Source organism: Oryx dammah, unplaced genomic scaffold (assembly GCF_014754425.2).
Source record: "Oryx dammah isolate SB20612 unplaced genomic scaffold, SCBI_Odam_1.1 HiC_scaffold_1, whole genome shotgun sequence".
NCBI classification, from domain to species: Eukaryota; Metazoa; Chordata; class Mammalia; order Artiodactyla; family Bovidae; genus Oryx; species Oryx dammah.
This window is the reverse complement of record NW_024070185.1, coordinates 59,953,206-59,967,807: the sequence shown is the minus strand read 5'-3', so window position 1 is coordinate 59,967,807 and position 14,602 is coordinate 59,953,206. Positions and strand designations below refer to the sequence as shown.

The 14,602-nt window shown below is 47.1% G+C and overlaps 1 protein-coding gene across 1 annotated transcript in view; it reads left to right on the top strand.

The window, feature by feature from the left end:
* PAX5 (paired box 5) overlaps nt 1-14,602 on the top strand; it is a 180,396-nt gene that overhangs the window by 98,059 nt on the left and 67,735 nt on the right. Inside the window, exon 7 of the mRNA XM_040267670.1 lies at nt 11,939-12,068. Coding sequence (XP_040123604.1) covers nt 11,939-12,068 — 130 coding nt within the window. The remainder of the gene's footprint in view (nt 1-11,938; nt 12,069-14,602) is intronic.

The following is a 14,602-nucleotide window of genomic DNA, read 5'->3' as shown; positions in this document are numbered from 1 at the left end:
CACATGGATAGCCTTTCTGTCTTCCTGCATTTGGGAAATAAATCCAAAAGAAAGTGAACTATGAGCATCCTGGGATGTCCCCCACTCCTGTACCGGGTACTTAAGGATGGAGGAAATCCCTTTGCATGCCCCCTTTCAGGCCCCTTGGTAGCCAAGAGGCATTCCTTTGGTGGTAGTGAGCCTCCCTGCCCTTCTCCAGTCCCTATAGCAGGATGGGACAGCCAGGCCCCATCATGAACCGCCTGGAAGAAGTTGGTGGAATTTGGCTGCTCTGAGACAGAGTTTGTTTTTGGAAATCTCCCTCCTCTTTGCTACATCAGGATCTGGATGGCAGAGTCTGAGCAGACCCTGGCAATTCCCAAGGAGGGAGTCCTCCTCTCCCTCCTCCACACAGTTCCCTCCCACTGAGTCTTCTTATCATTCAGGAAGCCTTGGCTGCTGGGTCCTGGCTCTTGTCCTCCAGAAGTGGAGCTCTGTGCTTCAAGCCTTGTCATTTCTTCTCTTGCGTTTGGGAGGACAAAAGCCACAATGCTCCAAGCCCAGGGCCTTCTCTCCCTGCTCATCTTACAGATTTCTTGAGGTTCAGGGTGGACCCCAGAATCTTTTGTTCCTTCCCTCTCTCCCTTGCTCAGCTTCATTCAGGATATGTCCCGCCCAGCCTACTGTCCCAAATCAGACTGCCCGGACATGCCTCCTCATCTCAGAGGGAGAGCAGATACAATGTCAAATGACTGGGATCAAGTTCAGTCGCTCAGTTGTGTCCAACTGTTTGCAACTCTGTGGACTGCAGCACGTCAGGCTTCCCTGTCTATCACCAACTCTAGGAGCTTGCTTAAATTCATGTCCATTGAGTTGGTGATGCCATCCAATCATCCTTTGTCGTCCCCTTCTCCTCCTGCCTTCAATCTTTACCAGCATCAGCGTCTTTTCCAATGATTCAGTTCTTTGCACCAAGTAGCCAAAGTATTGGAGCTTCAGTTTCAGCATCGGTCCTTCCAGTGAATATTCAGGACTGATTTCCTTTAGGATGGACTGGTTTGATCTCCTTGCTGTCCAGGAGACTTCCAAGAATCTTCTCCGACACCACAGTTCAAAAGCATCAGCTCTTCATCTCTCAGCTTTCTTTATAGTCCAACTCTCACATCCATTCATGACTACTGGAAAAACCATAGCCTTGACTAGACAGACCTTTGTTGGCAAAGTAATGTCTCTGCTTTTTAATGTGCTGTCTAGTTTGGTCATAACTTTCCTTCTAAGAAGTAAGCATCTTTTAATTTCATGGCGGCAATCACCATCTGCAGTGATTTTGGAGCCCAAGAAAATAAAGTCTGACACTGTTTCCACTGTTTCCCCATCTATTTGCCATGAAGTGATGGGACCGGATGCCATGATCTTAGTTTTCTGAATATTGAGCTTTAAACCAACTTTTTCACTCTCCTCTTTTACTTTCATCAAAAGGCTCTTTAGTTTTTCTTCACTTTCTGCCATAAGGGTGGTGTCATCTGCATATCTGAGGTTATTGATATTTTTCCCGGCAATCTTGATTCCAGCTTGTGCTTCATCCAGCCCAGCATTTCTCATGATGTACTCTGCATATAAGTTAAATAAGCAGGGTGACAATATTCAGCCTTGACGTACTCCTTTCCCAATTTGGAACCAGTCTGTTGTTCCATGTCCAGTTCTAACTATTGCTTCCTGACCTACACACAGGTTTCTCAAGAGGCGGGTCAGGTGGTCTGGCATTCCCATCTCTTTCAGAATTTTCCACAGTTTATTGTGATCCACACAGTCAAAGGCTTTGGCATAGTCAATAAAGCAGAAATAGATGTTTTTTTAATTTTCATGGCTGCAGTCACCATCTGCAGTGATTTTGGAGCCTAAGAAAATAAAGTGTGTCACTGTTTCCATTGTTTTCCCTTCTATTTGCCAGGAAGTGATGGGACCGGATGCCATGGTCTTAGTTCTTTTGAATGTTGAGTTTTAAGCCAGCTTTTTCACTCTCCTCTTTCACTTTCATCAAGAGGTGATAAATATCCCAAACACAGGGTGGTGAAAATCCTGGGGGAATTCAGAGAAGAAAATGATTTATTTCAACCAAAAAGACTTATGGAAGAGATGGCATTGGAACCGGGCCTTAGAGAACAATGATTTGGACTGGCATGAGGATGGAAAACAGAGTGAACAGAGGCACTGAGTGGAGTGACTGGGGTGCTCAGGAGTTAGTATGAGTGCCGTGTGGCTGGAGTTGTGGGTAGAGTTTCGGAAGTAGGTCGATCTGAGTTGAAATTGGAAAAGCAGGTTGGGATTTGGATTGGGGTCTGTATGGTTTGGGTCAACGTTACCTGGAGGCAGTGAGGAGCCAGGGAGGGTTTATAAGCACAGAGCACTCCCTTGCAAATAGCATACTGGTTAGGGGTGGGAGAAAATGAATACTTCAAAACAATCATATGCACAATCACTTTCCATTTCACATGAACTTGTGGTGAGTTCTGCGTTGACTCTGAGACCAGCATGAGTTAACCAGGCAATGAGGTGACACGAAAAGCAGAAGCAAGCTGCTTATGCTGTGAGAGGACATTCGTTGGAACTGGAGCCCCAGAGAGCACACTCAAGACCAACGTGGGGAGGCCTTCAGAGCTGTGTGGCCACCAAGTGGCTGCCTCAGGAAGTAGGGAGTTTCCTATCACCGGTGAGTTTTGAGCATCAGCTGAAGATCAACCTCCGTAACCCCCGAGCTCTCCTGGGTCCTGAGATTTGGTTCACTAAGATTCTCTAGGGCTTCTCTAGGGCTTAAGGAATCTTCCTACAATGCCAAAGATGGAGGAGCTGCGGATTCTATCCCTGGGCTGGAGGAAATGGCAACCCACTCCAGTATTCTTGCCTGAAAAATCCCATGGACAGAGGAGCCTGGTGGGCTCCAGTCCATAGGATCACAAAGAGTTGGACATGATTGTGCAAGTGGGCACACACACACACAAGTTTCTCTAAGTGGCCATGGTGGGAGAAGGGGGCTTCCAGATGAGTCAGTGCTAGAAAAGTTTCTCTAGGACAGAAACCAGAATATCTGATTTCATTCTCCTCCCTGGGCTTTCCCTCCTGTCCCCACCACCTGCGTGTCTGGGGATGGACTGGAGTGACGCCTGGCATGCTGTAAATGGAATAGGGAGAGATGAGTCAGTTAAACCTTGCAAATCTCTTCTTAGAAGCCCATTGATTCCATTGCAGACCATGTTGACCAAGCCATGGACACAATTCTGGAGAACCACATGAATAATGAGCATGTCTCATTCATGCCTAGGGTACTTTCTGATGAATCAAAGCATTTTTCTGTCACTTACTGTCTCAGTGACCCTGGGAAGCACCTCGGATGCTGCTGGCAGAGCCAGGCCATGGTACCTGTCCCAGTTCATTTGGTTCCACAGGCATTTATGTCACATCTGTTCAGAGCTGGGCATTGGGCCAGGAGCTGCTGTCACAAAGATGAAGGAGACACAGCCCTATCCTCATGAAATTCACACTGTGGTTGGGGAATGAGGGCCCTTAAATAAGGAAGTATACAATACAGAGTGTTACAGTGCAGCTGTAGGGCTGTGCATGCACTTTGGGGTTCTAGGAACACAGGAGGGGAAATCCAGGAGGGCTTCCTGGAAGAGTGAGGCCATTCAGAATTCTTGGCAGTTCTTCCCCTCTGATAATAGTGGCAGTAGCACTTTGTAGATTATGGAGCACTTTGGCAGGTGTCATTCATCATCCCTACTTTCAGCAAAAGTTTCTTTTTCAAGTTTGATTCATCTTCTATTTGGTTTAGTGGAGATGGAATGCTCAAAGTTTATTGGTTTTTTTTTTTGTGTGTGTGTGTTTCTCTTTTTCTTTTTTAAAATTAAACTTTTTAGTTTGAAATAATTGTAGGTTTACATGCAGTGCTAAAGAAATGTGGAGGGATCCCATATACCCTTATCCAGTTTCCTCCAATGATAACATCTGGTAAAATCACACTGGGATATCGATGTTGATAAACTCACTGGGATACTGGCCATGAAGACTAAAAAAAAAAATGAGAACAAAAAGGCCTGCCCTCAGGAGTTGACATTCTTATCACTTCCTGTATCCCTGGTCATGACCCTGTGCTGTAGGTCATGTATCCCCACGTTGAAGATGAGAGAAGGAGCTGAGAACGTGAGGTGCCTGGCTTGGCTCCACACTGCATGAACCTTGCCTGTGGCAGACTTGAGCCCTGTCCTCCTCCTTCTGTCCGCAGAACTGGCGGGTTCCTCAGCCGCACTCCTGCCTGTCATCAGGCCAGGCCCTGGGGACACGCCCCCCCCCCCCCAGCTCCGTCCTCCTCTGGGTAGGTGCGTAGTTGAGCAGATGTCTGGTCCCTCAGGTGGGGGAGTGGTTGGCCTGGCTCTGGCCCATCTCCTGAGGGCTGCCTCTGGCCCAGCAGTGAACCTGGAGGACTCAGCAGGTGATGGGGAAGCCTTGTGGTGGCCCCAGGAGGCCAGCTGAGGCAGCAGCCCCGCAGCCTGCCCCCCCTGCACTGCCCTGCTTCGCGCTGCCCTCCTTCTCACGTGTCTGTGTTTCTTTTCTCCTCCATGCTATGGCAGTGGTGCCCCGTGCTGATGAGACAATACTTGGTGCAGCCCCAGGCAGTCCTTTTCCAGGTAATTTCCTAGGGACCCAAGTGACACCAAGCACACACCTCCCTGGGGCGCGCGCCGCCTCGAGTCCCTGCTACAAGTCCATGGCCTTCCCTGCCGCCTAGTGTCCGAAGTGTGGTCCCTCTCCTTATCTTTTGGATCCTCACTGTTGCCCCGCAGGCAGGCGGCGGAGGGTTAGACTTAAATCTCATTTTATTAATGAGGAAAATAAGGCTCTGAGAACTGGCCCGGCTTGCCTCAGGTCACACAGGTGAGACAGAGGCAGGGCTGGGGCAGGAACCCTGTGTTATTGCTCCTAGCTCACTGTTCTTTCTACTATGGGATCAACAGCTTTATTTTATGCAGATAAAAATTAGCTAAGGAAGTCCATTCACCTCCCTCAATCAGTTTTTCCAGGTTAGAAAAGATAACCCTGAACATCCTTCTGGCTCAGACATTTGAGAGTGCAAGACTGTCATTTGGAGCATGGTATCTGAGAGGAGGTGCATACCTGGTGCATACCTGGTGGGATTTGAACTTGAGGCCTCCTAGGGGTTTGTGGCAGTAGGTGGGGACTTTTTTTTTTTTTTCTCAATAGATATTTTGTCAATCAAGATGCAAATACTGAAAATGTGGACCCCACTCATCTAAACCATGCTTGACAAATGATTGCCTATCTTTTTTTTAACTTTTTATTTTATATTAGTGTATAGTTATAAACAATGTTGTGTTATTGACTATATACCAATGCAAAATCAGTTCAGTTCAGTTTAGTCGCTCAGTCATGTCCGTTGTTACCCCATGGTCTGCAGCACGCCAGGCTTCCCTGTCCATCAGAAGAAAAGGTTTAAAAAATAAATTAAGTCACACAAGGAGAGACTTTTCTCAAAAAAAAAAAAATATTGTGTTAGTTTCAGGTGTACAGCAGAGTGATTTAGTCATACATATACATGTATCTATTCTTTTTCAAGTTCTTTTCCCATTTAGGTTGTTACATTATATTGAGCAGAATTCCCTGTACTCAGTGATAGGTGGGTCCTTGTTGGTTATGCATTTTAAATATAGCAACGTGTACATGTCAATCTCAAACCCCCAATCTATCCTTCCACCCCACCCCGTCCCCCCTTGGTGACCATAAATTCGTTCTCTAAATCTGTGGGTCTGTTTCTGTTTTGTGAATAAATTCATTTGTATCAGTTTTTTAGATTCCACGCATAAGTGATATACAGTATCTGTCTTTCTCTGTCTGACTTAGTACACTCAGTGTGACAATTGGTGGGTCCATTCGTGTTGCTGCAAATGGTATTATTTTGTTCTTTTTAATGGCTGAATAATATTCCATTGTATGTATGTACCACACCCTCTTTATTCATTTGTTTGTCAATAGACATTTAGATTGCTTCTATGTCTTGGCTGTTGTAAACAGTGCTGCAATGAACACTAGGAGGCATGTACCCTTTCAAGCTTTTTCTCCAGATACATGCCCAGGAGGGAGATAGCTGGGTCATATGGTAACTCTATTTTTAGTTTTTTAAGGAACCTCCATACTGTTCTTCATAGTGGCCATACCAATTTACATTCCCACCAACAGTGTAGGAGGTTCCCCTTCTCTTTATACCTTCTCCAGCATTTATTGTTTGTAGATTTTTTGATGATGGCCATTCTAACTGGTATGAGGTGATGTCTGATTGTAGTTTTGATTTGCATTTCTCTAATAATGAGCAACATTGAACATCTTTTCATGTAAGTAGGCAGAGAAGTTTTTATCCCAATTGGTTCCATTGGAGTGGACCCTCTGGGACCTGCTGTTTTGTTATTCAGTCTCTAAGTCATGTTTGACTCTTTGGAACCCCATGGACTTTAACATGCCAGGCTTCCCTGTCCTTCACTATCTCCTGGAGTTTGCTTAAACTCACGTCCATTGAGTTAGTGATGCCATCCAACCATCCCATCCTCTGTCGCTCCCTTCTCCTGCCCTCAATCTTTCCCAGCATCAGGGTCTTTTCCAGTGAGTCAGCTCTTCTCATGAGGTGGCCAAGGTATTGGAGCCTCAGCATCATTCCTTCCAATGAATATTCAGGGTTGATTTCTTTTAGGATTGACTGGTTTGCTTTTCTTGCAATCCAAGGGACTCTCAAGAGTCTCCTGGCACCACAGTTCAAAAGTATAAATTCTTTGGCTCTCAGCCTTCTTTATGGTCCAACTCTCACATCCATACATGACTATTGGAAAAACCATAACTTTGGCTATATGGACCTATGGCTTGCTGACCTCAGTTTATTTTCTTTCCTGGGTCATAGTCAAGAACAGAACCAAGGAACCCTAATGGGAAGGGAACAGAAGCACAAAATCCACAAAAAGAACTCCAAAAACTTGTAAAAGTAGGAATGTGGAATATAACTGTTGCCTGCAGATGTTGGTGGCTTGACAGCCAATGGAGGGAGGGTGGGGGGTTGTGTTCCCAAGGGCATAGGTGCACCAACACAGCCCCACTGTTCAGCCCTTGGCTTTCCAAACAACTATGAGATATGGAAATAGATGCCACTGTTACCAGGAAAAGAGGCACCAATCATGGGTTCCCTCTTTTCTTGTCTTTCTCCTGATCATCCCTCCCATCTTTCTTTTTCTGGCATTCTTTCTACCTCTCCCAGCCTCCACTTTCAAAAAGGACTTGAAGTATCCTGCAAAATAAACAATGACCTATATCTACATTAGCTAAGGCTGAAAAAGTTCAGAGATTATGCAGAGGAAAGACTAAGATCATTCTACAAGGTGTCAGCAATGATACATTTGTGGTGACTAAGCTCTAAATTTGACTAAGCTTCCTGGTAACCAAGGCAAAGAAGGATATGTAGGTTTTCCAAAGTCCTTGTAGTAAATTTATTTTTGGGGGTGGGTGGGTAATGAATTGTAGAAGACATTGACATGGAATTTGAATGTTCTAATGGGAATGTCTCTAGAGGATTTTTTTTTAAGTTCTTTGTATGGCTCTTTTCTTTTATTGCCTCTAATCAGTGTTGAATGCCTGATATTCTGTCCCAGAACAATGAAATCACTTCCTCAGGGACTACACCTCATGGTGGACAAGGACATTGTCTTCTGGTCACCTGACACGTTGAGGGGTAGAGGTGGCAGGTTAGCATATTATTTCCAACTCTTGTTCAAACCCTCCCCAGTTAACGTTTGGATTTTGTGGTGAATATCATGCTCCTGGATCATGCATTCATTCATTCAACAAACACTTAGGGGGCTCTCAGGCTATTTCCTGCTCTGTGCTCTCAAGACAATCTGGAGGGAGATAGACAAACAGCCATTATACATGTTGGGAAGTATGATAATAGAGATCTGTGCAAAATGACACCAACTTTGGAAACATAGACAAGGGAATCATGATTTCTTTGTAGGAATGTGGGGTCCAGGAACAGCTGCACCAAGGAGATGACATTTGAACTGGGTCTTGTGAGTTTAAGTGGCTGAGTGAGGTACACTTTCCAGGTAGAGGTAGGACAGTTCCTGGAGTGGCTGAGGAATAGACAGTGGAACGAGGGTCCAGGGACCCCAGGAGATGGGGGAGAAGGCAGTTGCCTCAAAAAATCACAGGCAGCTCAGTGGGACAGAGAATGGTGAGAAATGGGGGAATAATTACAAAGCAAATGAAATGACAGCATCGCCTGGCTCATGCAGGAGCAGAGCAGGAGCTATAGAACCCCACCAAAGGAGAGAGACTGGGCTCAAGCCCTGTGAGCAGGAGGTGGTGGGAGGCCCACGTGGCAAAGGGCAGTGACAGCTGGCTTATGAATCCAGCTGTCTTCTCAGCTCTTCCCAGCTCTTTTAGGGAAGTTCATTGCACCTTCTGGCAACCTCTGGTGCTTGAGCAACTGGATTTTTGGATCTCCCACTGCATGTCTTACACAAGTTGAAGATTTTGTGTCTGGAAGAGATGATTCAAACCCAATTGCTGAAGTGACTGAACAAACCTTGATACTGAATTTACTGACTAAAACAGAATCAAATAAAAAGCCTCTTCCATCTGGATATTAAATATGTTAAGAGGCAGGGCTGGCCATCCTCTGATTATTTTCTTAAACCCGGTTGGCTATGCTTCCTTGGGAAATAGAGGCTTTCCCTTGTGGACGCAGCTGCCCAGCCCGTGGTCTAGGAAGGGGGCAGACCTGGTAGTGGGATGGGGAGGGGTGCAGGGGTGCCACTCATAGCCAAGATGCTGCCTGGCTCTCCTGAGGATAAGGGTCACTCATTCGTTTGTTCACCCAAGTGTTCAGTGTGCAGGCTCTTCAGAGTCGAATCCCAGCTTGTCTACTTTTTCATCTGGACCTCTTCCTCCTGCAGCTATTGACACGTGCCTTGTTTTTGGATCACTCCCATCTCACCTCTGAGCTTTCTTTCAGCTCTTGGGGGTCAGGGATTGCTCAGGTCCAGGATAAATAGCAGCTTGCCCAAGAAACATTTCCTACCACTTCCTGTGCCGTGTCAATGAATGGCTCTGTGCCTTTGTCCCTGTTGGATGGAGCTTCAGGACCATGTGTCTTTTCCCTTGAGATGTGTGGATGAAGGTCAGAGAGCATGTTTGGTCCTCACATGCCATCTTGCACACAGAAAAGCTCAATAAACACTAAGCATGCACTATGCTCAGACCTCTACTAGGACACAGGAACCTAGGGAGGTGATAGGCACTGTCCCCACCCCAGGATCTCAGAAACCCCAGAGACCCTCACAGAGACAATTTGACCTCCTGATTTTTCACGTGGCAATGCACCGAAGGAGGGCCTCCAGTGAGCTTTACATCCTAATTTTTTAAGCAAATTAGGAGGCTAATGCACGAACAAGTCCCATTCTGTGCTGGATAAAGTCTAGACAGTGACCTTTTCTCAATAGCTTCCTGCTGCCTGGAATGAAGACCGCTGGGTGAGACCTACAGCCAGAAATATATTGTCATCTCTACCTAGTACACACATATCCACTTACATCGAAACAAAGAATGATGAAACAGGATTTACTTTTTCTGTGTGAGAGACTCTTCTGTTCTGGTCGACTCTGTTTTCCATTTTAAAGGTTAGTACTAGCACAGTGGTTTCCTACTTATTGAAGGGTTAGGACACAGTATGAAAATCGTTAGGGTAATTGTCCAGATTTTGGAGTCAGATGGACCCAGGTTTGCATCCTGGCTCTGGCACCTAGAAGCTGTACGACATTAGACAAACACTTTCCTCCTACGTTAGAAGTCTCAGTTTCTTCATCTGTACAGTAGGAATAATGTAGACCCTACTACGTGGGGGTAAGTGAGAGGATTAAATGGGATAACACAGATAAACGCCCCGGCATAGAGTAAGTGACTGACAAGTGTGAGCTTTGACATAGTTGTGAATATTATGGTTCTTATTGTCCTGGTGCCGCTCTGGACTCCTGCTTCCTGGGGAGTGGTAGTCAGAAAGGACTTCCTGGAGGAAGAAGCACTGAAGCAAGGCAGCGGGTTGGCCAGGAGTCACTACTGTCCTCACAGTGACCAGGAACTGTGTGAGCATCCCAGGGGCATACATTTTCTTTTCTATGAAGGGCAGACTTGTTCTCAAGTCTGGACCATGTTAGATGCTTTTGCCTTTCACATTTAGGTCTCTAATCCACCCAGAATTGATTTTTGTGTCTGGTGTAAAGTAAAGATCCAATTTCTTTTTTCCCTCCTTGTTTCTGAATGGATAACTGGTTCCCCTGTGCTGTTTATTAGAGTCTCATCCTTCCCTGCTGATTTGTACATCACCTCTCTCATATATCAAGGTTCCATACATGCACAGATCAGTTTCTGGACTTGATTCTGTTTCATTGGTCGATTTATCCATGCCTGTGCCAGCCCATACTGTCTTAATTACTGCAGCTTTATAGTGATTCCTGATGTCAGGGAGGCCTGTCACCATCTTGTCCTTCTCCTGTAGAAGCCCCAGGGCTGGCTCCAGGCCTATGCTGTTCTCTGCACGTTGCAGAATCAGCCTCTGCTAGAGAGAGGTGCAAAGTCCCGGGAGCTTTGGACAAGAATCCATCTCAGGGTGCCTGGACCTGCAGTGCCTCCTGGACACACGGCTGCCACCCACTGTGCTCAGCATTTGAGCTGCCCTGGAATTACTTTCTAATTCATTTGCAGAGAAAAGCACCAGGGATGTGCCTGAGTCTTCGTCCCCTCTGCCTGCCACTTGCCCAGTGACTCCTCTGGTTTCCCTCCCAGTGACTCGGTCCTCATCACCCTACCCAGGAAGCCTGTAAACTCCTTTCAATAGACTGCTTGTTTCCTTGTCCTTGTCTGCTAAGGACAGACAGAAAGGCATCATCCATTGGCAATGCCAGGGTTATGGAGGAGACTCCCTGCACCAGAGGTTGGCACAGCCAAATTCTTTGGCTTGGGTATCTGTGAATAATTTCTTTACCTGAAGATAAGCCTGGGATTGAGGTGGGGAATGGGAGGAAGAGATCTGTCACTCTTGCTGTAGTTTTTCCTGGAGTGGGAAGACCCATGTCGGCAGCTTCACAACCTTTCCAGTGACCATTCTGACAGTGGTGCCAAGGAAACGACACATCACGAGCTCTGGTTTCATGCAATGGCTTCAAGAAAAGAGTATGACTCATGGGCCACTCATGGTTGGAGTGGACTTGGTAAATCAGTTTTCAGCATATCGGTGTTTACATGCTTCCAGAATTCAAAAACATTTGCTTTGATATGATGGTTTTGGGGTGAGAGTGTATGGTGAACCATCCCCTGTTGACCCTGGGCAAAGCTCTCGTCCCCTTGGGTCTCAGTTTCCTCCTCTGTGAAATGAGGGTTTCAACTAGGTGATGACCCAAATTCCCTTTAGCCCTCGTTTTTGTGATTCTACACTTGTGGTTTAAGAGCACAGAAATGAGAAACTTTCCTTTCCAGCCTCTTGGCTACAAGATTCATGTTTCTGCCTCGCTTTGGTTATAGATGCCTTCCTCCTTGCATAGAGGAGGTTGGTTGTCCCTGGCTGGCTGGGGCTGAGGGAAGGGAACCTGCAGGCCATGAAGAAGCAAGGTTTGAATTCTCATGAAGCTGCAGTGAATCTTGTCCACCTCCTCACTTGGGGAGACGTCCTGATTCTGGATACCCGTCTTGTTCTGTCGAGCTGAATGTGTCCTCTCAATACCGGGGATCCGTGAGCCCCCCAGGAGCCTTGATGCTGGTATGGGCTAGCTGGCTGAGCCCAAAACGTGGCAGTGGTATTTGGCTGGAGTGCTTTGGAACCTCCATGCTGAGACATCTGTCTTGTTTCCTCTTTCAGACCGCCGATTATTCCACCATGGCCTCGCTGGCAGGAGGGCTGGATGACATGAAGGCCAACCTGACCAGTCCCACCCCTGCTGACATCGGGAGCAGTGTGCCTGGGCCACAGTCCTACCCCATTGTGACAGGTGAGCGCACCTCGGGTGTGGTGGGGCAAGGGGCGAGTGGCAGGGAGAGAGGGAACGTATATGATGACGAAAATGGCTTCTTGGTGCTTTGGGGCTTGACAGGGGCCATCTTTCTTTTAATGAGGTTATGAGGTTCTGGAACGGGTTGGGGGCCTGAGGCATGGCTGTGGATGCTCTGATAGAGCCAGAGGAGAGCAGGAGCAAATGGGCAGGGGGCTGGGCGGGGCAGGGGAGCCTCGCATCAAGGGGCTGGGTGATTTCGGGGCCCCTGGGACTGGGACTGAAGTGTTCAGATGGCTGGGATTTAGCTGGCTGGGAGAAAGGCAGTCCTGGTGGGCCGCAGCCCATAGGGTGAGTGGGATTCCTGGTAGATTGCTGCCAGGAGTTTCAGGTTTCCAGGTGGAGTCAAGAAGGACAGGAGGTTTAGACTACCTTTCTCAAAGACCAGTTGCTTGAGCTGTCAGTGGGAAGATGAAGCGTGTGGGCACTGGAGGCTGCTGCTGGACTTGAACTTGTGGTAGCTGCATATTCTTGAGGAAGTTAAATAAGAATTCTGGCCTAACAGATGGTTTTTTCATCAGTAAAATGGTGCTAGCACCTACCCTATGGTGTTGCTGTGAGAATTAAATGCTGCAAACACATGAGCTGCTTAGACTCTGGTCTAGCGCACATAAGCTCCCAATACGGCGTGATTATTACTCCTTGTGAGGTGGCTGGTCACATCAGGCTTGCCGCTAGATAAGGGGCTGGACCAGAAGGGTGGAACAGGCAGACACCACCCCCCCACTCCAGCAGCACTGGGCTAACACGGATGGACAGACTCAGCCACCAACTCTGGGAAGATGTCTGATTGAACAGGCAAGAGGCAGTCTTGGGTATTGAACAGACAGTGGGAGGCTGGGGGCACTTGGATGAGAGCCTAAGGTAGTGGGATGTCCCTGTAGGCTGATAGACGAGACACAGGAAGCAGTGACAGAGACAAGGGGTTCTTAGAAATGTGAGTGGGCTGCGGTTGCATCAGGGCTGGATCTGGGTTAGAACTTTAGGGAAAGAGCTGGATGAGGCAGGCTCTCTACCAGCTTCATGGAGGCTCCTAGGCAGGGCAGGCCCAGCTCTGAGACTGGAGCTCGTGGGGCTCAGGTGAGAGTAGCCAGGGCTCTTTTTGCAGATCCGGGTACCATGTGGAGATCAGTTAAGAGGCAAGAGTGACTTGGTCTCCTGTCTGCCTGAAATGGGGCCAGAGCCTGGAGGGCAACTAAGCCTACAAGGGATGGAGTGTCAGTAACGGAGCAAGGATCTATGGAGAACCTCAGTCAGAATGAACTGAGGTTCATTCTTTTACTAACATCACAGGTGTCCCATGAATCCTCCCCCTTGGGGTCATGAGGGTGTGTGAGAAGATCTCTGACAGCATCCCCATTTTACAGATGCAGAAACCAAGTCTCAGGGAGAGGAAGTATAAAAGCGAAGGGAGAGAGGTAGAGCCGGCCTTCACAGTCTCCTGGGTCCTTATTCTTTTCAGAGAAGTACAAATAATTGGATAGGTAGGGGTGATAAAGTAGAGAGAAGCCTAGACTAGTTAATAATAATAGTAAGTCACTTTGTCTAGTAGTTATGGAGTTCCAGACTCTCTGTAAGGTGAACTCTTTTTACCCTTGGAGGAGCCCCGGGAGGTGGGTACTATTATATCAGATCCGTTTCTTAAAAGCCCTGGGGCAATAAGTAGCTTGCCAGAAATCACAGCTAGTGAGCAGCATAGATAAAACTGAAGACCCGGTGGGTACAGTCGGCCACGGTACCACACAGATAACCTGGGGCTAATCCTAGCGCCCTTACTTCCTTGCTATGACTTTGGTCCTGGTCTCTCAGGGCCCTTGAGAGGATCACGTGAGATCCCTGCGGGGCCTGCTCTGCAGATGGAGGGTTTGTTATTGGGTTTAGGCAGATCACAGGAAGACATATTCTACAATCTGCCCAAGCCTATTTAGATGGAAAGTAATCCAGTAAACGCTGAGACTGTGGTTGTGTTTCTGAGACTCTTATCTATTGATGTGGCAAACTAGTGGTCAGTTGCCCAAAGGGCTAACCTAACCCACAGATTAGAACCATGTCTGAAAACAGATATGGTTAGTTGGGCCCACGTAGGACTTTTTATAAATTTGAGTAAACATTAAAAATTTTTTAATCTGCATCTCTGGCTCTTTTGAAAAATCAGAAGATCTGGCCGTACTGGGTGGTATTCTTGCATGGTCGTAGAAGGTGGAAGATAAGTGGCAGCAGCCCCTCAAGACAGGGCCTCCACCCACCTGCTTTCTCATTATCTTACAAGTCTCATCTGGAAAGGAATTTGAGTTGAAAACCCTTGATGCAGAAAGTCAGTGCTAAAAGCTAGCTGGGTGCTTTAGCTGTTCAGGGTCTGCAGAAGACCAGTCTGGATGTGAGCTGAGTCTTTAGGTTAAACCCTTGACCAAAGATTTGTTTGTATTTTGATCTGTCTATTTTAAAGTCACATCATAGAGCAGAAAATGAATACA